The 23,898-nt window shown below is 41.1% G+C and overlaps 1 protein-coding gene across 2 annotated transcripts; it reads right to left on the bottom strand.

Annotated features, from left to right (window-relative positions):
* Positions 1–789: 789 nt before the first annotated feature.
* ABRAXAS1 (abraxas 1, BRCA1 A complex subunit) lies at positions 790–19,461 on the bottom strand. Of its 2 annotated transcripts, none has more exons than XM_079778109.1 (9): positions 19,346–19,461; positions 16,894–16,984; positions 13,070–13,106; positions 10,242–10,308; positions 7,435–7,628; positions 5,745–5,864; positions 4,921–5,005; positions 1,619–1,733; positions 790–1,233 (listed from the first exon to the last, which is right to left on the bottom strand). In XM_079778109.1, exons 1-9 carry the CDS (start codon positions 19,430–19,432, stop codon positions 800–802), a joined length of 1,230 nt encoding a protein of 409 aa, XP_079634235.1. In that variant the 5' UTR covers positions 19,433–19,461; the 3' UTR covers positions 790–799. The 2 variants fall into 2 exon arrangements, with proteins under 2 accessions (XP_079634235.1, XP_079634236.1); XM_079778110.1 differs by lacking the exon at positions 19,346–19,461 and adding an exon at positions 18,108–18,584.
* Positions 19,462–23,898: the final 4,437 nt, after the last annotated feature.

The following is a 23,898-nucleotide window of genomic DNA, read 5'->3' as shown; positions in this document are numbered from 1 at the left end:
GCCTGTGCACCCAGTTTTGTTGATTTATTGGTTACATCTAGATATTATTTATGTTCTCTATGCTCTAATGTTTGTGATTATTTTTAAATAGGGTTCAGACTGACAACCTGTTTCCCTCCTGCCCGCCACAACACCACAGGGCTTCTTATGTAACCAGTAAAACAATCCCAGAAGAAACTCATTATTTGCAAAATCATTCCTAGTATTATTATGTGGGCTTCCTAAGCACCCCATGGTAACCAATGCATGTTAACACATAGATAAAAGATGATAATTTTTGATATTGGCTATGAATTTGCTCTATTAGGAAATAACATGGAAAAGCAATGGCCAAAGTGTGTGCTCAGCATTTCATACAGTGAGTGAAACATGAAGGCTTCATGAGATGTGTATACTTCATGGAAAATTCTCACAATTACAAAACAGACAAATACAGAAAACATAGCAAAAGCTCTCTTAGCCAACCTCCACTTAACCAATTCATTAGATTAAATTGGGTTAAACTAAACATTCTTCCTAAAAATCTTACTGAAGCCCATGACTCTCCTTCCTGTTGAGTTCTGCATTGCCAAGGGTCAGCTCTTTTATTCTCATACCTGTAAATTGATTTGTTATTGTAGTGATGAAATGAGCATTAAAAAGTTACTCCAACAATAAAAACTAAGTAAATCCTTTGGAAGGCCAATAGAAATAGTTTCAAAAAATAGTTGTCAAATTAGGTGTGGTTAGGTGTTTTTTTTTAATGTATTACTGCAAATAGCCAGACACAGCTGATCAAAAATCTTTTGGCCTAAAAGGATCAAAATGTAGGAGACCTTGGATAGTCACCAGAATCCTTCATTTTCTCAATCTCCTCATCCGTTTCTGGGCTGCTCGTGGATGACTTTTCTTGGTAACTATTATCAGTATCTGTTTTAGATGGTTGGCTTTGTATCTCCAACAGCCGTAACTTCTTGAATTGCCTTCTGTCATCTGTATCTAAAGCTTTACGTTTCATCTCTTGCCGTGCAATACTAGCTGGACTAGCTTCAGGAATGTCAGTGTATTCTACCATTAAGGTCAGGTTGTCTACCACATTGAGTTGGTGGTTGGTATTACAACTACTTTTAGAGATACGCCTATTTTTCAAGGAGATGACACATGAGTGAAGAAATTCACAATCTGGAAAAAAGGTCCGTAAAGCTTGACAAAGAATAACGTTCTCCTGAGGGTCTTTTTGGACATTCTTGTCTCCTAAAACAAAATAAAATAACAGTTCAACATACAATAGTTGTTCTACAAAGCATTTATAGTTACCTATTTGTTAGTAAAGTTGAGTCAGAAATACTAACAATTTTATCAACTTGCCTAACTGAGAAAAATGACTTGCATAATCCCAAACTCCAACTCATGCCATAATATTCTAAGAGAATACTATAATTAAATTCTTTAATATCAACAATAGAATATATTTATAATAGTACCATGTTCTTTGCTCAGTGGGATTTAAGAATATTAATAAAACAATTATTTTTAATCTTAAGATGGGCAAATTCATCAGTGCCGCTGGCTCATCCATAATTCAAATCAGAATTTTTTTTTTAGGCATAGAGAGGTGGTGTGCGAACTTTTTACTTACGTGCTGCTTGAATCTGTGCTTGTTTTCTTTTTTTAATTTCTTGTTTTAATCTGTTTACATCCTTTAGTAGTTTTTCTACTGCTTCCTCACTCTCTTCTACGTGTTTGCATATACTCTGCAAAATAAAATAATGCAAAGGTATGGATAAAGTTCCCATCTGGTTTCATAAAAACCTTCATGGTACATAATATCAAGTATTATTTGCTTTTATAAAATCTTTAATTTTGCTATTTTTGGAGGAACTCAACAGTAAGCACTTGTATGGTACTTTATAGATAGCAAATGTTTTACAGATGTATTAACTTCCCATTTATACACTAGCTTTATCATACCAGTTATTTCTTTGATAATGCACTGAAATAAAAAACAAAAATATTTAACTCGCCTTGAAACAAAAAATACTGTACTATTTTGAGAGGTGCATAATTACTGTAAACATTTAATATTAAAGAAAAGTGACTGCGCCGTGACGGTTTGGCTCAGTGGATAGAGCATCAGCCTGTGGACTGAAGGGTCCCAGGTTCGATTCCAGTCAAGGGCATGTACCTTGGTTGCAGGCACATCCCCAGTAGGGGGTGTGCAGGAGGCAGCTGATCGATGTTTCTCTCTCATCGATGTTTCTAACTCTCTATCCCTTTCCCTCCCTCTCTGTAAAAAATCAATAAAATATATTTAAAAAAGAAAAAAGAAAAGTGACTGCATTTTGCTGTTATGAAAGAATTTTCATACAGGAACTTCATAAATCCTATAAAAGAATCTACTTTTTTATTTTTAACTGTTGACACTATTACAGATGGTCCCCGTTTTCCTCCTCTTTGTCCACCTCCACCCAGTCCCCCACCTCCCCAATAGTACCAAAAAAAAAAAAAAAAAAGACAGAGACAAGCCCCTGCCTTTCCCGCCCCCCTTTTCTTCCCCCACAGGCATGCATCTCCTAAACTCTAAGGGTTCCCATAAGACTTGCAACTAGGGGAGCAATGGGCAGTAGCCCTTGTCCCAAGCTAATCCCTTGAACCTGTCCCCAAGGTCCCCTTTTCTCTGACTCTCCAGTGAGCTGACAGTAGCCCTGCCTTGGCTCACTTCTTTCCCATAATAAACGCACTCTCCAAAAAAAAAAGAAAAAAGGAAGGAAAGAAAAGAAAAGCAGACCAGCCTCATGTGTTCATCAGTTTGAAGTACTAATATCCTTTGACTCAGTGATTTCATTTTGGAGATATATCTTAATAACAAAATATATATAGGATGATGATTCTTAGTGTAATATCAAATCAAAAGTTACTTTCCGGTGTGGCTCAGTGGTTGAGCATTGACCCATGCACCAAGAGATCAGGACACATGACCAGGTTGTGGGCTCATTCCCCAGCACAGGGCATGTAAGAGGCAGCCAATTAATGTTTCTCATCCATGTTTCTCCCTCTCCTTCTCAAATCAATATAAAAACCTATTTTAAAAAATTTAAAGTAACTATTTTCCAATTACAGGGTAAAAGGTTATTATAGCCAGTTTTAGTAGATACTTTTTTAAAAAAAATTTAACTATTTTCCAATTATAGGGTAAAAGGTTATTATAGTCAGTTTTAGTAGGTAACTTTTTTTTTTTTTAATCCTCACCAGAGGATATTTTTTTTCTATTGATTTTTAGAGAAAGTAGGAGGGAGGGAGGAGAAGGGAGAGAGAGAGAGAAAGAGAAATATTGATGTGAGAGATTCACATCAATTGGTTGCCTCGGGCTAGGGATTGTACCTGCAACCCTTTGGTCCTCGGGCCTGAGTCAAAGTGGCCAGGACTAGTGGATACTTTTTTAAATGTCTGCTCAGCCTATTTATCATGAACTTGTTCACCCTGCCATAAGTTCACCAATAAACCCTTCACTAACGTCACCCTAACTTACCCAAGCAGGGACATACATAGCAAATCAGCAAACCCTAATCTCTTGAATAGAAGAGCTCTAAATGCAACTGTGAGTTAGCTGTCTGGCCAGCCAGTGGATGAATAAACAGAAAGACCTGTAGATGCTATGAAGGAAACCTATGTGCAGACACAGAGGGAGAGAAAGTTGTGATGGTACTCTTAATTCTTGGTTCCAATTTCTTCCTGAAACTCAGCTGCTTTCTGCCTACAGTTCCTTTAATACACCTCTTTACATTCCGTATTTTAGCCCAAGTTGGTACTTTTAACATAAGAGTTCCAATGTACTATTCTATGAAGTACACTACCATTAAAAAGAACAAAAGAATATGTAGTAACATGAAAAATGTTTAATATATCGAATAAATAAAAATCATGATACACATTGATGTACCTCCATCACTATCAACTATATAAAAGTATGTATATATTAGGGAAAAACTGCAGAATATGGCAAAGTGAAAACAGTTATGTTGCAATGATGGCATTCTAAATGTTTCTCTATTTTCTAAAATTCCTTTACTACCATTCATATTAGTAGTGTGTAAAATGTATTAACGTCATTTCTCTTAGTGTGTGCTCTATTGATGAGTATGGTGACCATGGAAGTATACTACTGTAATCTCATCTGGAGGAGGCATAGTTGACTAGCAGCCCAGCTGCCATGCTTTTGGACCCACTACTGTGTCTGTGCTTAGGCCAGGCTTTCTCTAGGCGGCTCTTAGTGACTGAGCACGTTGTGGGTATTATTACAAGTCCATTCCTATAGGACAGCTTTGCCTGGCTGAAACTTTTCTGGTCCTGCAGTCTAAATAAAGTTCTTCCTACCCAATTTCCTTTCTCTGTCTTCTTTTTCAGAAGCACCCTCCCCTTCTCAGGCCCAATAAATCTGTCTGATCCTACCTTGATGTTTATTTCTCAAAGGATTGAACTGACAAAGTAAGATAGAACTAAATACAGTGCTAGACTGTCTTGTTCCCAGATATTTGCTTTTGTTTTTATCTTATAAAAGGATTATATGTCCCTACCTATTGTCATGCGATATCCTCTGACCAATGAAATATAAGTGGAAGAGACAAGCCATCTCTGAGCAGTTTTAAGAACTGCTGTGAATTTCCACTAGCTTTCTTGTTCTTCCTTTGTCATGAGAAGAGTATATCCCACGTAAGGGCTGCTCCTTCAGTCTGGATCCTAGAATAAAGATACTTAGAACAGGAGCAGACATAATGTGATACTAAATTTTTGTGTTTATAGGCTACTAAGATTGAGGTCTTTGTTACTGAAGCTAAATGAAACTAAAATTTAATCTAATGTCAATTTTTCCCTAAAAATTCTCAATGATCAATTTGATATCAACTCTAAAATGGTCTCTAAGTGTTGGACAAGTTATGTTACCTTTAATTCCTCTTGTAAAGAAGCATACATTTCATTTATCTTGTGTACTTCCTTTAAAGATCCATCTTCTTTAAAAAATTCAGAGCTGTAAAACATTACCATTTCATCAGGCAAGTGTACAGAACTCAATGATATGATGAAAACTTATTTGTAGTTGAGCTATGGAAGAATCACAATCATATTTTACTGATTTTAAAGCATCATTGATTGAAAGAGGCAACATTATTTTATATACCAAGAAGAAGAAAAATGCTAAGGCATGGTTTGTAAAATGTCCCAATTTGAGGTAAGTTTAAAACTGTACATCTTAGAATCAACGAAATGCGGTATTTATATAAGACACTGGTAAGCACTGTGGGAACACAAAAATAAATAAAATCTAGTGCCTTTTCTCAAAGTTTATTCACTAGGAAGTATCCTGTAATGCCATTGTTGCTATTTCTGACAATCATTTCTTTAACGATCACAAAAAAGTTATAACTTAGCAGCTGGTAGTATGCGTGAATCTTGGCTAGAGCCTCATTTTTTGTATTTATTATGCAGTCTAATTTCATGCCTTTAATCTAAACTGATGCCTTAGAAAATTCATTATTTTAAGGCTAGCTACTTAGTCTTAGAAAATACATTAAAATATGGAACAACTTCCCTCTATGTAAATGGACAAGTGCTAGAAGGAAATATGGAAAAAGTAAAAAGTCTAGTTTATTTGAGTGATATGGTTATTAGTCAATTTTCCTTTTATTTTTATTCTTCATTTGTATAATAATTAATTTCAGTAAATGAATAGGAATAATTTTAGTGGGGAAGCAATTGAGGAATCTCACCTGTGTGTTTTTACTGCTCGGCTAAAACCAGTGGATGTACAGGAACCTGATACAGTTTTATAACCTAGTTGTTCAGACATGCCCAGGTTGGCCACCACTAAGGGTATCCTATGAAAAAGTCTGAGGAAATAAAATTTTAAAATATAAACCTAGAATAAAGTCAAAGATTAGCATCTACTTATTAGTATAGACTACCTTTCCCCTATAAGATTAAAAAACAAAAAAATCCTATTCCTTACTACTTATCCAAGATAGAATTTACTGACTTGAGGAAAATGGCTTTTAAAAGTTGTGAATTGCACTAGTCAGTTTAGCTAAGTGGTTAGAGCATTGGCCCATGGACTGAAGTGTCACAGGTTCGATTCCAGTCAAGGGCACATACCTCTGCTGCAGACTCGATCCCTGGTTCCAGTAGAAGTGTGTGCTGGAGGCAACCAATTGCTGTTCCTTTCTCTGTCTCTCCCCCTCCCTTCCAAACTCTAAAAAAATCAATGGAAAGCCCTAGCTGGTTTGTCTCAGTGAATAGAGGGTCAGCCTATGGACTGAAGGGTCCTGGGTTCGATTCCGGTCAAGGGCATGTGCCAAGGTTGCGGGCTCGATCCCCAGTAGGGGATGTGCAGGAGGCAGCCGATCAATGATTCTCATCATTGATGTTTCTATCTCCCTTTCCCTCTGTGAAATCAATAAAAATATATTTTTAAAATATTTAAAAAAATAATAAAAAACAACACAAAAATATCCTTAGGTGAGTATTTAAAAAAAAAAGTTGTGATGTGTACACAGTATAAGATAATTACATAAAAAATACTTTTATGGCTATTTTAACTGATTAGCACATCCAATATAATAAAAGGCTAATATGAAAATCAACCAAATGGAGGAACGACCGGCTGCTATGATGTGCACTGACCACCACGGGGCTGACGCTCAATGCTCCCACAGGGGGAGCACCGCTCAGCCCGAAGCCGCTCACGGCTGATGAGTGCAGGGGTGGTGGTGGGAGCCTCTCCTGCCTCCACAGCAGCGCTAAGGATGTCCTACTGCTGGGGAGCGGGCCTATGCCATCAGTCGGACATCCCCTGAGGGCTCCCAGACTGCGAGAGGGCGCAGGCCGGGTTGAGGAACCGCCCCCCCCCCCACTTGTGCACAAATTTCATGCACTGGGCCTCTAGTATAAATATAAGGCTAATTGTTGAGATTTAGCCTATCTTCCATGAATAATAAAATTAACCTTAGTTGGTACTCCTTTAACTTAAAATTCTCATATTCCATGAAAATGTTTATACAACCTTTGGGGAGTCTGTTAAACCATTTTGGTAGATCATCAAGAACTACCTTGCTTCCTTGCAGAGGTTGCAGAAAAGCTGCTCAAGTATCTAGATTTAAGTTCTACATTATATCCTTTAGCAACCAATATCTAAAGCACATATTTTTTCCATCTTATGTTAAATAATAGCAAACCCTCAGTGCCAGAAATGTAAGTCAACATTCCATACTGGGCTTCTAATTTCTTTACCTGACATTCATTTTCCCGTCTATTAAGAACAGATGGTAAGACAGACTTCAGAGCAATATTATGACAATCTAATGTAACAATGTATGAAAATACTTAGTAAGCTACAAAAAGTGCTATAAAAATGAGTGTATTTTTCTATTAGCTGAAGATAGCCAATGACTGGCCAACATTTACCCTTTCTGTGGTTTATATAAGGCATGCTCCAGCCGATGAGTAGAACAGCTTTCTGTTATTATACTTGGTGTTAATAGCAGAAAAACAAGTTCCCGGCTTGAAAGATGCTGCTGTAAATTTTTGTGAAGTAGTCTTTCTCTAAATGTCATGATCTGGTCTGAATGGCGTCGGAATTTATACCAACCCACCACATCCTGAAAGGAAATACAGAAAAAAACAACACACCTTAATAATTACAATTATGTGTCTTATCATAATTAAGCAATACAATTGACAGCCTTAAAAAATGGCTTTCTCGCCCTGGCCGGCTTGGCTCAGGGGATAAAACATCAGCCTACGGACTGAAGGGTCCCAGGTTCAATTTCGGCCAGGGGCACATGCCTGGGTTGCGGGCTTGATCCCCAGTGGGGGGCGTGCAGGGGGCAGCCGATCAATGATCTCTCTCATCATTGATGTTTCTATCTCCTTCTCTCTTCCTCTCTGAAATCAATAAAAGATTTTTTAAAAAATGGCTTTCTTAATATTTAGCAAGATTTGGGGCATATGTAAACAAAACATACACTTAAATATAAACTTTTATACTTTGTAAAGTATGCAAACTGTCTTGCAGATAAATTACTTTTTATTCAGTTTCAGGACTAAATATTATTCAATACAGATTAGGGGGAAAAAGATTAACTTTTATGGCATTTGCTCTTTTAAAATCTTAATCTTTAGCTCGGCTGTGCCACTGGTGGGGGACCCAGGCCGGTACCAGGTGCTGCCCCGAGCTCAACCATCTCTACCTGGGGTTGACTGTCTGCTTCCTGCTAGTGCTTCACTGCCGGGGGGTGGGGGTGGGGGTTCTGGCACTGGGGGTGGCCCAGGAAGAACTGGTCACCGCCCTGGCAACCCCAGCAACCAGCCTCCCAAACCCCCAGGGAGCGGAGATCCAGGCAGTGGGGGGTTTTCTCACCCACCACCCGGGCCCTGCAACCTCAGGGGGAGTGACCACGCTGCCTGTGGAGGAACCAATTGTGTCCACAGATGAGGTCATCTTCCCACTCACTGTTACACCGGATAGACTGGCCCCAGGGACACCTAAGGCCAAGGGCCTAGAAGTCCCCTTGATTGCTGTGGTTCAGTGGTCCACCCCAAAGCTGCCCTTCACCCAGAGCATCTACACCCACTACCGCTTGCCCAGCGTTCGCCTGGACCGCCCATGCTTTGTGATGACTGCTTCTTGTGAGACCCCATTTCAGACCTATGAGCATTTCACGGTCACCTACACGCTGCTCAACAATCTCCAAGACTTCCTTGCTGTGAGGCTTGTGTGGACCCCGGAGCATACACAGGCTGGGTGACTTTGAGGATCAATCAAGACTGTGCTCGTGGAAGCCCCTTGCTGAGGAACACTGTACAGATGTGTTTACTGGTCGCTGTTTCTGCCCCCCAGGAAAGCAGCTGTGTGAGAACCTTCGGGCCATGCAGGCTGCCCTAGACTCCATTGTCTGCCACACGCCCCTCAACAACCTTGGCTTTTCCTGGAAGGGCAGTGCACTCACCTTCAGTGTAGCCTTCCAGGTTCTAGGGACAGGGCTCTTTGAGGTGGGCTGGGGAGGTGCTGGAGAGGGGTGGACAGTGTGGTGGTGATGCAGAATGTTGGGATAGGAGGCATCAGGGCTGCTAGCTGCTGGAGAGGAAATACAATGGATGGCACTAAAGCCAGGCTGAGGGAAGAGGGAAGGTGGAATTTAGATCCAGTATTGGTTTGTCAAGGGGAAAGGTGATTTGAAAGGAGGTCTGGGGCCTGGAAGCCAAGTGGGAATGCTGATCTGTCTTTCCACCCCAGCTGAGCCAGCACATGAAACTGAAGCTATAATTCACTGCTAGTGTGTCCCACCCTTCACCCAAGGCCCAGCCCCTCTCTCGAAAGAGCAGTCCCAGCAGCCCAGCTGTCCGGGACTTGGTGGAGGCACCAGGTTAGCCTGGGCCGCTCTCAGTCCTTCTCCCACAACAGCCTTCCCGCAGCCACCTCATGAGGAATGGAACCAAGGGAGGGGAGCCACTGGACTCAGCAGAGGCCAGAATTGGAGAGGGAGCAGGAAGCCCACATCTTCTGCCTTCCTCCAGGTCGGCAGTGTGATGGAGGGCAGGGCCATCACATCCCCTGTGGCCTCCACAGTTGGACGCCCACTCTACCTACGCCCGGAAAAGGCTGTGCTCTCTCTGGACGAGATTGCCAAATGCAAAGTCCTGGTGGTGAAGGCCATAAAGTAGCACCTTGCAGGCTCTCTTACACGCCCAGAAATCGAATGCCCCTGGAGGGGGTCCTTATTCCAGGCTGTGCCTCCCTAGGGATGCCTCCCATTGTAGGTGAGGAGGCCACAGCCTGTCTGTGTTTGCTGATGAGGGAAAAGGTGTGAAATGGGCGTGTATGGCTGCAGCACTAAACCAACAGTATTCCCCTGACTTCCTGGGGTGGGGGGGCTGGTCCCTGCACTATAAAAACAAGTAACTGCAGCTATGTAAAAGCAGTAATGGATTAAGTCCTAGAATAAATGATATTGGGAAGGGGTATGGTGGGCAGGTAGAAGAGGAAGAGATCAATGTTCATTGGAATAGTCAAGGGAAGGATGAACACAAGATTAATTCTTTTAATGACTAGTTTTGCTTTCAGAGCAGCCCCTTAAATTTCTGGAAAGAAAAGCCTTACCTCACCTGCTTTACTAGTATAGGACATCGTGATGACACATGATGCTGAAAAGTGCTTTTAGGAACTGAAAATCATACTTATAATATAAAAGACAAGGTAAGTCAGGGAATACCTTTTTGATACTTGATACTATTTTCTTTAGTGCTTGCTCATTTAATTCACCAGAAGAATTGTAGAAACTGTAAAAACCAAAATTAAGAGCATTTCAAATAAGCTAAAAATATGAATGATTTTATTAGCACCTTTAATTTTAGTTACTCCTAACCTAACTACCCAAACCAAATCCACATATACCTACCTGCTTTTCAGATAAAGTTCTAAAATAAATAGTAGAGAATGTTCTCAAAGTATCAGACTTAAAGTGGTAGAAATATGAGGTCCATAAGCAATGAAAAAGGAAAAGGGGTGGAGAAACCTCAAGAGATAACTCTGGGCATCACATTTTCTTAAAACACTCTTCATTAAACACAGGTATTTGTGAATTCACACAGCCAGTTCAAAATTAATTCATAATTTACTTATTAAAACTTAAAGGAAAATATTGATACATACAAAAATATGTAAAATGAGTATTGGAGCACAATAATGAAAATTTATTATTTACATATTTTTGGATGTATCATTATTGTGCTCCAATTGTTCATGCCAAAGGCAATATTTGCATTAAATTAAGGAAGTGTTTCAGGAGTTGGTTGGTTTTTTTGTGTTTTTTTAATGGGGAGTGCGGGGGAGCACAGAATAGGTACTGCTTTAGTTTAGTGGTCTTTGTTCTGTAGCTGGAAAGCCGAAGATGTAGGGAGAATTAAAAGATAATTCTAAAAGATTCTAAAGCGTTTACTTCCAGCCTTCTTTCCCTTCCAATAACAAGGAATGCACATAATATTTTCCTCCTGTTAACATCCAAGATAAACCATATTCTTTTCTGTGATGGTGCACTATCTGTTATGCAAAATCCTTTATAAATAATAGTCACTGTAATAAGTTTAATGGTAATTCTAATCTGTACACTAAAAATTAAGTTACATAGAACTAATGGTATATCCTAATGGACAATATATTTTTTCTTTTTAAATTACAAAAGCTTACATTAAAAGTTTTTAATGGAGCCCTAGCCAGTTTGGCTCAGTGGATAGAGCATTGGCCTGCAGACTGAAGGGTCCCAGGTTCAATTCCAGTCAGGGGCAGGTACCTCGGTTGCAGGCTCCTCCCCGGCCTGGGCCCTGGTGCCTGTGCAGGAGGCAACCAATCAATGTGTTTCTCTCACATGGATGTTTCTGTCTTTCCCTTTCTCTTCACTCTCTCTAAAAATCAGTGGGGCCCTAGCTGGTTTGGCTCAGTGGATAGAGCATTGGCCTGTGGACTGAAGGGTCCCGGGTTCAATTCTGGCCAAGAACACATGCCCGGGTTGTGGGCTTGGTCCCCAGTGAGGGGCATGCAGGAGGCAGCCAATCAATGATTCTCTCTCACCATTGATGTTTCTATTTCTCTCTCCCTCTCCCTTCCTCTCTGAGGTCAATGAAAATATATATTAAAAAAAAATCAGTGGGAAAATATCCTCAGGTGAGGATTAAAAAAAAAAGTTTTTAATGGAAAAATAGACAGTGTTCCATCTACCAAAGGGCAGGTCCAGAGAAATACTTTTCATGAGTCTCCACCAAGAATCCCTTAGTCATTCAACAAATATTTTTGTATGTCCATTTATGTAAGGCACTATATGAGCTGTATATATATACATGGTGCAGCAGTTTAACCCTTTGCACTCGCTTGCTTTTTTCTCGATTCCTTTATTCTACTCAGGATTTAATTTTTTAAATACCCCAGATTTTACAAAGCTCAGCAGTAGAATAAAAAACTGGAGTTTCTTTTCATACAAACTTATTTATTTGGATTTTTTTATATTTCAAATTATTGATACATTCAAAGAGTATAAAAAGAGCTGCTACCGATGCTAACCGTGTCGAGTCACACTCGACATCCGAGTGCAAAAGATTAAGACTATACTAAGCCGCTCTAGCCGGTTTGTCTCAGTGGATAGAGCATCGGCCTGTGGACTGAAGGGTCCCAGGTTCGATTCCGGCCAAGGACACATGCCCGGGTTATGGGCTCAATCCCCAGTAGGGGACATGCAGGAAGCAGCCGATCAATGATTCTCTCTCTTCATTGATGTTTCTATCTCCCTCTCCCTTCCTCTCTGAAATCAATAAAGAAATATATTTTTTAAAAAAAGACTATACTAAGCCTTTATTTCTATCATCCCCTACCATAAATCTTTATCACCTTAACCAAATGCTCCACTGCAACTCTTACACAATCACTAAGTGTGACCATAAGATAATAATGTTGACTATTCATAACTGTTTTCTTTATGAACATTTATTTGTGTACTTTCCCATATGTATGTAACAATACCTCAATAAAAAGTATTTAATAATACCACAGCTTATATTAAGAGCTAACAATACTACTTCTAAGACTTGGACTAAGAGCACAAGTTTTCACCCTAGAAAAGCAAAAGGAAGCAGGGTAAAGAACCTAACTGGTTAATTGACAAAATATAACATTAAAAAATAAGATAAGTGAATAAACCTATGATAAACTAGAATAAAAGGGTAGGAAAAAAGGCTGCTGTTGATGTATGAAAAATGTGTCACTGAGTTTATAATAATGCAATGAGGTGAGTGGGTGTGAGAAGGAAAAGCAATCCTCAAAGTAAACTGGTACCTGGGAGAGGCAGTAGAGACCAGCTAACACAAGCATATAAATACAAAGAATGAAATATTAGGGTTGAAATGAACAAGTAAATTTTCATGTATTAAAAAAAAAGTCTTTTCATTTTAAACAGCAGCACTATATAACAAAGATACTCTGTTAGTTTTAAGAATTACTTCACTTGCAGAGTAATTTTCACAGTGGATCATTTACTTGCTCTTGCTTACTCACCTAAAAAGCTGATAACATGGAATATATTTCTGAATGTCTGGAAAAAAAAGAATTTTTAATTAAGATTACATTCATTGTTATTTGAATAACATAATGTCAAATACCTCACGCCAGGAAGTACTTTACCATGATCTCGTTTAAACCTCAGAACAAACCTATGAGACAGATGTTATTCCTTCCATTTTAAAGCTGAGGGAACAGGCAGAGAGATTAAGTGACTCTCCCAAGCCAGGGCCAACATTCAAAGAGCTTCACTCCTAACTAGAGTGGTATACACCTTCTATGAATGTTACTAACAACAACACAAAAGACAAATTCAAAGCTGCAATTTTTCCTTTGAATTCTAAAATGGGTTATACTCTAAATTTACGCAATTGATAAAAAGAGCTGTTAATGGGATAATCCTTTGTTATTACAATTAGTTGTCTCACAAAGGATTTGTTAATGTTAACTATCAAGAAAAAAAATCCAAACATCTTTTTCTTTACGGGGTATGGGACTATGCTCTAACCAACTGAGCCATACCGGCCAGGGCAAAACCTCTTTTAAGAGGCTAGTTTTATTTCTTGTCAATAGAAATAAATCTAAATAGGAAAAGTGATCATCCTACAGATAGTCTTTGTAACTGATAACAGCCCAACATTCTCGGGTGCAGATAACAAAGTATAAAATGAAAATTTCATTAACCAAAGCAATATAGAAATTTGTAGATCTTGGATTTTATCTGTTATCATGTGTCTTAAAGTAATCTAACATTTTAAAATAATTTGAGCAAATACTTAAGCATTTCTATAGCACTTTCCTGACACCTTAAAGCTGAGTACTATTCCTGGCACAATGGCTCAGTAAATGGTTGCTTATTTAAACTCCTCAAAGTGTGTTTGATACTTTGGGCAGCATGCCAATTAAAAGAAAAAGGCCCCCCAAAAAGGTCAGTACATAAACCCTCAATCTCATTTGTAATTAAGAAATGCAAATTAAAATGATTTTTTTTTTACTTATCACATTGGCAAAGATTCAAAGACCTGATAATAACTAGTGGTGGCAAGATTAAGGGGACACAGGTACTTTTACATATTGAGGAGTCTAGGATGGCATGACTTTTCCAAAAGGCAATGGTCTACCTCTAGGAATTTGACTTTCAGATATATTCAAAGGCACAAAGACATATGCACAATAAAATGTCTACTATTTTATTACAAATAGAAAGTCATTCATAGCTGTTTAAATAAGTTATGGTAGATCCATATAATGGGACTCTGAAGCCATCAGAAAGAATGACAAACTATACACAATGACATTCTTCTGTACTAATAACATCTTGGAGATATTTATCCATGTATAGATGATCCCATTTGTTTAAATGAAACATATACATATGAAACCAATAGTGGTGGTCACAGAGGAAACTAATGAGAGTGAGTTTAAATTGACTTTATGTATTTACTTTACACATATACACTATAATTATACATATACGTAAATTTACATATATGTACTTCCATTTTTTAAAATCTATTTTATTGATTTTTTACAGAGAGGAAGGGAGAGGGAGAGAGAGTTAGAAACATCGATGAGATGAGAGAGAAACATCAATCCCCTACTGGGGATGTGCCTGCAACCAAGGTACATGCCCTTGACCGGAATCGAACCTAGGACCCTTGAGTGCGCAGGCCGATGCTCTATCCACTGAGTCAAACCGGTTAGGGCTGTACTTCCATTTTTAACCTTTTAAAGTGGCAAACAAATAATAACATGAATAATCCTATACAATAATAGAGGAATATGCAAATTGTCCATTACTCCGTAACGTCACGACCGATCGCAGGAGGCTGCCTGTGCGTGTGCGGCGGGGCATTGCTCCTGAGATGGGGCGGAAGCGGGGAGGTGCCTGGAGGAGGCAGGACCATCCCATGCCGGGGGAGGGCGGGGGTGAGAGCCCATAGCGACCCCTCACCAGTCCTTCGCCACCCACCCTAGGGGAAGGAGCACAGCACAGAGGTGGGAGGCTCCCATGCTCTCCTCCGGGGCCATGATGGGGCGGAGCCGTGGTGTTTCTCCAGAGATGGGGCCGAAGCGGGGAGGCGCCTGGAGAAGGTGGGACCAGCCTGAGGCTACTCAAGGGACTGAGGGCGGGGCTTGAAGCGGCCAGAGAAGGCCAGAGGGGTCAGGGGCTGGGCCAGGTGCGCTGGAGCTCAGTGTGGAGAGGTTCGGGTGTCAAGGCAGGGCGGCGGGTGGGTGAGGGGCCGTGTGATTTCGCGCGCTGGGCTCCTAGTGTGAATATATACTTATACCTTTCTGAAAAGCAATCTGAGAGTACAGATCAAGAACTTTAAAAATGTTCATAACCTTGCCCGGCAGGTGTGGCTCAGTGGTTGAGCTCTGACCTATGAACCAGGAGGTCACAGTTTGATTCCCAGTTAGGGTACATGCCTGGGTTGCAGGCTTGATCCTTGGTGGGGGGCATGCAGGAGGCAGCTGATTAATGATTCTCTTTCATCATTGATGTTCCTGTCTCTCTCTCCCTCTCCCTTCCTCTCTGAGATTAATGAAAATATATCTTTTTTTAAAAAAAGGTTCATATCCTTTGACATTATAAGCATATTTCCAGGAAAATATCTATAAGAAGGAAAATATCTATACAAGGATGTTCACTTCAATATAACTTATGATAATAAAAATTGGAAATAACTCTGATTATAATTTACTTATTTTAAGGACTGCTGAAAGTCCACAGAAGTAAGGCCACAGAGAATACAATGCAGTTATAAAAAATGATAGAGGATAATTTAACATGGGAAAATGGTCATGACACAATGTTATGATGCAAATTTTTTTTAAAGTACACCACCAATTTTTGTTTTAAAAAATATGCTCAGGCCCTGGCCAGTGTGGCTTAGTTGGTTGAGTGAGTGTTGTCCCATGCACCAAAAGGTTGCTGGTTTGATTCCTGCTCAGGGCACATGACCAGGTTGTGTGCTAGATCAATAGAAACATATAAAAAAAAAATGTTCAGAAAAAGCTGTATATGTTAATCAAAAAACTTCCTATATATTTTAAAGCTCTCTTTTTCCTCTTTTCCCCCTGAAAGAACAGCTGCCATCCTTGTTTTCCCACAGTAATGTTACCTGCTTATGTCCCACACTTTTTTCTGCTTTAGACTAGGCCATGGCCATAATTTTAATTGAGAAATGAGGGCAAGCCTGAATGGTGTTGCTCAGTGGTTGAGCGTCGACCAATGAACCAAGGGATCATGGGTTTGATTCCTGTCAGGGCACATGCCAGGTTGTGGGCTTGCTCCCCAGTAAGTGGTGTGCAGGAGGTAGCTGATAAATGATGTTTCTTTCTCATCAATGTTTCTACCTCTCTATCACTCTCCCTTCCTCTCTCTCTCAAATCAGTAAGAACATAAGAGAAATAAAAGCAATATGCTCTTTTAAAATCTGCTTTTAAAAATTTTGGGGATTTTTTTTGCCGAAACCGGTTTGGCTCAGTGGATAGAGCGTCAGCCTTCGGACTCAAGGGTCCCAGGTTCGATTCCGGTCAAGGGCATGTACCTTGGTTGCTGGCACATCCCCAGTAGGGGGTGTGCAAGAGGCAGCTGATCGATGTTTCTCTCTCATCAATGTTTCTAACTCTCTATCCCTCTCTCTTCCTCTCTGTAAAAAATCAATAAAATATATTTTTTAAAAAAAGAGAAATTCTATCTGCTTTTAAAAAAATTTTCTTTGTTGTTTTTTTAAATCAATTTAAAAAGTAATTTATGCTGACCCCTTTTTAGCATAAACCATAAAAAATAGGAGACAAAGAAATAAGTTACTCACCTATTGTATAAATAACTTCAACATCATCCATTTGGGAATCAGTAATGCTATTCTTGGCTTCACCTTTCACTTCCCCAAGAAGAAAACCTTCCTATGGATACAAATTAGAAAGGGTAAATATATGGAAAAACTGACAGTATTACCATTCAGTCACTTAATTAACCAATCTCTCAAGTACTTAACAATGTATACAGTATGTGCTTCCAGCTTGGGGGCACAGAAAACAAAGACCAGATGCACTCCAAGTTTAGCTGGGAAACATGAACAGTTAAATAAAAATGAGTAGAGATTGTAAGTGCCACTGTAATTTTAGCATATTTGGGAGAATAAAAGGTTTGAAGCCAGAAATGAGCACACAATGCATGAGGAATGAGGAGCAGAGCAGTCTGCCTGGGAACTGAAGGCTCCTATTTGTAACGAAATCATAGATAGGAATAACTCCAATAATGGAACATCCCAAATGACTGGCCAAGGACTCTGAATTGATGGCACATACTTCTGGGAGCCAGTGGAGGCTTCTGAGCCTCTGAAATGACACAATGATCAATGCTTTTAGATTAAAAATCGTACAAAACATTAAAGATTAGAAATTCAGTATCAGAGTCTTCTTTCTAAAAGGGGAGCTGAAAAAAAAAAAAAAAAAGAAAAGAAAAGAAATAGCCCAGCCAGCGTGGCTCAGTGGTTGAGCGTCGACCTATGAACCAGGAGGTCAGGGTTCGATTCCCAGTCAGGGTACATGCCCAGGGTTGTGGGCTCCATCCCCAGTGTGGACATGCAGGAGGCAGCAGATCAGTGATTCTCTCTCATCATTGATGTTTCAATCTCTTTTTCTCTCTCCCTTCCTCTCTGAAATCAATAAAAACATATATTTTTTCAAAAAAGAAATAAAAAATATAAGGTGAGCTGAAAGCCCTGATTCTTTAAGAACTATATACATTCCTGCTAAAACAGTGGTGATTTCTTTTGAGTTCTGGAGAATTCAGTTATTTCTCTTTGCACATTTAAACACCTATATGCTTGAGCAACAATGGAGATTTTGTCGTCTTTATAATTAAAAACACCCTTTTCTCCCCATTTCATTAAAGAGCACAAAGGGAATGTTTCCAGGATGTGAGGGTTTACTGGACAAAAAGGGAGCCAAATCCAGAACTCTACACTCTAGTACTCTAGACAAATCCTGGGAAAGGAAGCGGGGACAACACAAGTATAATTACCTAGAAAATCACCCTCTAGCCCACTGGCTTAGTGGGTGAGTGTATGCCCAGGCACCAAGAGGTCACAGGTGTGATCCTTGGTCAGGGCACAAGCCCAGGTTTCAGGATCCATCCCCACAGGGAGCGTGCAGGAAGCAGCCAATCCATGTTTCTCTCTCTCCCTCTCCCTTCCCCTCTCTCTACATATCAATACAAACCTATTAAAAAGAAGAAAATCACCGTTTAAAGACTAAAGGAAAAAGATCTAAGAAACAAGGGCCTACCATTGTGATACTTTCCAAGGGCTAATTACGCTACAGAGGACTTAAGGACCCATTCTGTCTATATTTACACTAAGACATTCCAAAGTAATTTCCACAGCTACAGACATTTAAAATAGTCACATTTGTCTTTTCTAGGTATTAATCAAGGTTATTTAAGGAATGACTAGAGTGTGTTCGGTATGGTATTTTCTAAACTATTAGCAACTTATTAAGCACTTACTCCAGGGCACTACTTCCTGGGCTCCAAGTTTTACAGTGTTTAATTTCATAAAAACAAGTTTTTAAAAATAGACACTGTATTTAAAAAACGACTTCCTTGCTTCACCCAGAGGTTTTTTAACCTAGGCAGTTAGTATGAAATGAGTATTTAAATATCTAATATTTGAGCATAAATATTTAAATCATAACTGAAAGCATCAGAAAAGGAACTAGCTGAGGCCTTACGACTTAATAAATTTAATACTAATGCAAAAGTCAGATATCCGATACCCAATTAAGCTTTTCCATCCACTTATAAGATGCCCCCCCAAATGGCCACTGGACGCAACACCTCTTTATGCCTTCACCATCCGACCCTTTCATTAACTCGGCCGTCCGAGCAGACGGCGGGCACCGAGGAGGAACGGGAGCGGGCCCGGCCAGCGGCCCGGCGGCGGCGGCGGAACGCGGCGCACTTTCTCCTCCTCCACGGCCAGAGCGGCCAGAGGAAGGGGGTGGGGACGGGGGAGAGAGAAGTGGGGGCGTGCGGGCCACTCGGATGGGGCTTGGAACAAACCCGGCTCAGCAAAGGGAGGGCTCATCCAGGGAAAGACCTCGCGGGCGGGAGGCACCTCCGGGGCTGCCCCGGGGCGGGAGGAGGCAGAGCCCGAGGGCTGAGGCCGGCGCTGCGGCCCCCGGGAGCTCGCGGGCAACGGCGGGGAGGGCGCTCGGCCTCTTGCGAGGCGACGCCGGATCCCGCCCCGCCCCTCAGCTCACCGAGTCCGAGTCCGTGTTGAGGTGCTGGAAGGACAGCGCGCCGAGCACGAAGCCCGACAGCACCGCCGACGTACTCTCGCCCTCCATGCTGGGCCACAGCGATGAACCCCTGGGCGGGGCGGAGCGCGCCAGGTCCCTCCCTTTGAGGCCGCACAGCCGCAAAGCAGGGCTGGGCGAGGGGGCGGGGCCATGTCGGGCTGGGGGCGGGGTCTGTCTGGGGGGCGGGGCCCGCGTGGTGCACGGGCAGCGGCGCTCTTCGCTGGGGAGCGGGCTGGGGAGGCGCGGGCGCCCTCTGTTGGGGAGGGCGCAGCAAGGCGACTGTGGCTGGTGGGACCCGCCCCTCTCTCTTCCCCCACCTTTGCGCTGGTCCTTCCCTGGCTTCCCTGAGGCCGCTACGTGTTGGGCATCTCTGGGGAGGGTACAGAATGTGTTTTGGTGGCCAGTTGCTCCTGAGGAACCCGTGGCATAAAAGTGCAAAACTATCAAAAATGAACACTGCTGACAGAATGGAAGCATGGCTTAGTGGCACTGTACTATCACAGTAGATATGCTGCGTTTATGGCTTTCAAACTGCAGGATGCTGCCCTTTACCAATGAAACTACTGAATACCAATACAAGTATCAGGGATTGTCTCTTCTAGAACTCTCCAGCGATTATTCATCCGTGGGGTGGGGAGCGGGAGAGGAGTTGGGTTTCTTTGACAGGTATAGAGCGACAGCCTGCGGACTGAAGGGTCCCAGATTCGATTCCAGCCAAGAGCATGTACCTTGGTTAAGGGCACATCCCCGGTAGGGGGTGTGCAAGAGGCAGCCGATCAATGATACTCTCTCATTGATGTTTCTAACTCTCTAGCCCTCTCCCTTCCTCTCTATAAAAATCAATAAAATATATTTTAAAAAAAGACTGACAAAAGTGCCAGGGTTCTGTGGCTAGGAACCTAAAACCTAATGCACAGGAGTGGGTAAAATGGTCAGGGAATGAAGAAGAGAACTTTCTGAGATTCCTTGACAGAGGAGCCTCATGCATTATGGTACCGACATCTGTTGGTAAAGCCCTAATATGGGCTACAATTAAAAAACTGAGTGAATATAGAAATGTATAAGATTATCGATAATAATAACAGTAATAATCCTATTACTGGTAATAAGATTAACGTGAAAGTTTGAATGACAGGCCTTATGTGAAGAGGTTGTGTCTCCTTTATCTGAATGCTTTATGGGAATAGATATGATATCTGACTTGGAAACACTTCCCCGACCTAATATCATAGAACCAAAACCAATCAAAATTTTAAATTTATATCATCCAATTGTCCTATAGTAAAGCTGTTCTAATGTACAATTCCATAAAAATGAGTGCCTTGAAAAAATGAAATGGCATTAAATGGAATCTCTGCCAATGTTATGGGTCACAAATTTTCTCTTAGATAATTTCAATTGATGTAATTGGTACTGCTTTGCTCATGAGGCTGAGACATGTTTGTTCTCTTATGAATTATCTCAATATATATATTTGCCCATTTTCTATTGCTCTTTATATCTTATTGATTTAACTGTTAAATCAATATATATTAAAAGAATTATCTTTTGGTCTGTCAAATACTGAAAGTGGTTTTTTCTTAGATGGTTTTTAACTTTAATTGTGTTTAAGGTAATTATTTTTAATACAGAAGCTTTAAAACCTTGTGTTTTAACTTTTATTCATGCCCTTAATCTTTCTGTCCAATGTGTCATATTTAGGAAGACTTTCCTGTCTTATGACATTATTCTTCAATAGGAAGCAATTACTAATTAAGACCAGTGGACTGGGGGAAGGTAGAGGAAGGTAAAGAGGGGATAAATGGTGATGGAAGGAGACTTGACTTGGGGTGGTAAACACACAATATAGTATATAGATGATGCATTGTAGAATTGTATATCTGAAACGTGTATAATTTTATTCACCAATGTCATCCCAATAAATTCAATAAAAACGAATAAATAAGCAAGAACAAAAAGTTAAAAAAAGGACCAGTGGACTAATGCCATTGACTGAATGGAATCATAACTGACAGAGATCGATTATTAAAAGCCTGAACACTGGACCCATACAAACAATAGAATTGTTTTAAGAAGACTTTTAAAAAATGATAATTTGTTCCTTTCTTCATTAAAAGAAACTAGGTGGGTTCAAAGAATGATGTAAATATAACCTGACATAGGACTCAGGTGGAAAGGGCTGATACTGATCTACTCTGAAGCAATCTATCCTATCTAATAGAAGAGTAATATGCAAATTGGCTGCACCTCTGCTACACCCACAAGCCATGCCCACCAGCCAATCAGGAGCAAGTATGCAAATTAACCCAACCAAGATGGCTGTGGCCACGGAGTGAGCAGGAGGCTTGGGTTTCCCCAGCAATGGAGGAAGCCAAGCTTCCCACACACCCTGGTGGGCCCAGGCCTCCACTCAAGGCTATAAAGTTTCAATTATAGAAGATAAATCCTAGATACCAGGGCCTCCGCTTGGGTTGCCGGGGAGCGTGGCTGGCCTGCAAACCACCACAGGCCCCTCGCCCAGGCCACCCCATGCCTTAAGGGAACCCCCACCCTGATCCAGGAACCCTCAGGGCAAACCAGCTAGCCCCCACCCGTGCACCAGGCCTCTATCCTATCTAATAAAAGAGTAATATGCAAACTAACCATCACTGCAACTCACAAGATGGCTTCCCCCATGTGGATACAAGATGGCCACCACAAGAAGGCCAGCAGGGGAGGGCAGTTGGGAGGAACCAGGTCTGCAAGGGAGGGCAGTTGTGGGCGATCAGGCCAGCAGGGGAGGGCAGTTGGGAGAGACCAGGCCTGCAAGGGAGGGCAGTTGGGGGCAATCAAGCCTGCAGGGGAGGGCAGTTAGGGGTGACCAGGCCAGCAGAGGAGGGAAGTTGGGGGGGACCAGGCCTGCAGGGGAGGGCAGTTAGGGGTGACGAGGCATGAAGGGGAGGGCAGTTAGGGGCAAACAGGCTGGCAGGGGAGCAGTTAAGCATCAATCAGGTTGGAAGGGGAGTGGTTAGGGGGTGATTAGGCTGGCAGGCAGAAGTGGTTAGGGGCAATCAGGAAGGCAGGCAGGTGAGCAGTTGGGAGCCAGCAGTCCTGGATTGTGAGAGGGATGTCCGACTGCCCTTTTAGGCCCAATCTACCTTCTTAGCAAATTTCAAGTATATGATACAGTATTATTAACTGTAGGATCCATGTTGTACATTAGATCTCCAGAACCTATTTGCCTTGTATAACTATAAGTTTATACCTTTTGACCAACATCTCCCCATTTTTTCTACTCCCCAACCACTGTCAATCACCATTCTACTCTGCTTCATTGAGTTCAACTATTTAGATTATGCAGTATTTGTCTTTTTGTGCCTGACTTATTTTACTTACCATAATGTCCTTCAGTTTCATACATGTTGTCACAAATGGCAGGATTTCCTTCTTTTTAAAGGCTAAATAATATTCCATTGTGTGTGTTTGTGTAGGTCACATTTTAAAAATTTATTTTTCAATTACAGTTTACATTCAATATTATTCTGTTGTAGTTACAGATATACAACAAAGAGATTAGAAAATCATGTACTTTATATGTAGTCATCTCATTTTTTATTGATTTCAGAGAAACAGAAACATCAATGATGAGAATCATTTATTGGCTGCCTTCCTAACGCCCCCCACTGGGAACTGAGCCCACAACCTGGGCATATGCCCTTGACGAGAATCGAACCCGGGATCCCTCAGATGGCAGGCCAACGCTCTATCCACTGACCAAACCAGCCAGGGCAGAGTCTCAAATTTTTTAAATCCTTTTATCCTTTTATGGGACACTTAGGTTATTTCCATACCTTGACTAATGTGAATAATACAGCAATGAACTGTTAATCCTGTCCTGACTCCCAGCACTATACCCTTTCCAGTAAACCAAAAAGAATGAAGAGGTGATTGAGAGAAGCAGCCTTATACATGGGAAATATATGAAGCACTGGGAAATCGTCTGAAATGCTAAGAAGGCTGGTCAGAACTTAGGTCCACTAAAGGAGTTAAGACTTCAAGTGCAATCCCTGGGGAGCGTAAGTATGGAGGAATCAGGCTTTGTAAGAACCTACACTATTTAACATTAGTAACATTATTGATTTTAATTCATCATTTACTTTCAGCCTCTAACTTATAACTTAATTAAGAGTTAGAATGTATCAGAGATAAACAAAGCCAGACATTAATTAAAGCAGTGAAAACAGTCTCCAAGCATCTCCCTCATTTTACTGATGCAGAATCTGAAGCCCAAAGCAATAAATTAACCCAGCTGTTCCATAGCTGTGCTGTATCACAATTGAGCTTTTTTTACTGATAAGGTTTCTTCTTCACCACACCCCAAATTGGGGATTCCTGTTGGCATTGAATTGGCACAAATGCCCATCAGCTGACACCTGATACCCCTTGAGCACCTTGAAAAGGTTGCTTCCTAGGCTTCAGGACAGAGCTAATGAACGGGAATCACCAATGATGAAGCCCAGGCATTGCTTTTTTTT

This window comes from Cnephaeus nilssonii (genome assembly GCF_951640355.1).
Source record: "Cnephaeus nilssonii genome assembly, chromosome: 1".
In the NCBI taxonomy this organism is placed as follows: Eukaryota; Metazoa; Chordata; class Mammalia; order Chiroptera; family Vespertilionidae; genus Cnephaeus; species Cnephaeus nilssonii.
This window is presented reverse-complemented; position numbering and strand designations above follow the sequence as displayed.

Excerpts from the sequence above, each read along its gene's own strand:
- ABRAXAS1 (XM_079778109.1), bottom strand. The coding sequence starts at position 19,432 with ATGGAGGGCGAGAGTACGTCGGCGGTGCTGTCGGGCTTCGTGCTCGGC. Across the intron at positions 10,309-13,069 it reads CCATGTTATCAGCTTTTTAG|TTTCTACAATTCTTCTGGTG; the intron begins GTGAGTAAGCAA and ends TGGTTTTTACAG. Across the intron at positions 1,234-1,618 it reads AGCACAGATTCAAGCAGCAC|GAGACAAGAATGTCCAAAAA; the intron begins GTAAGTAAAAAG and ends ATTTTGTTTTAG.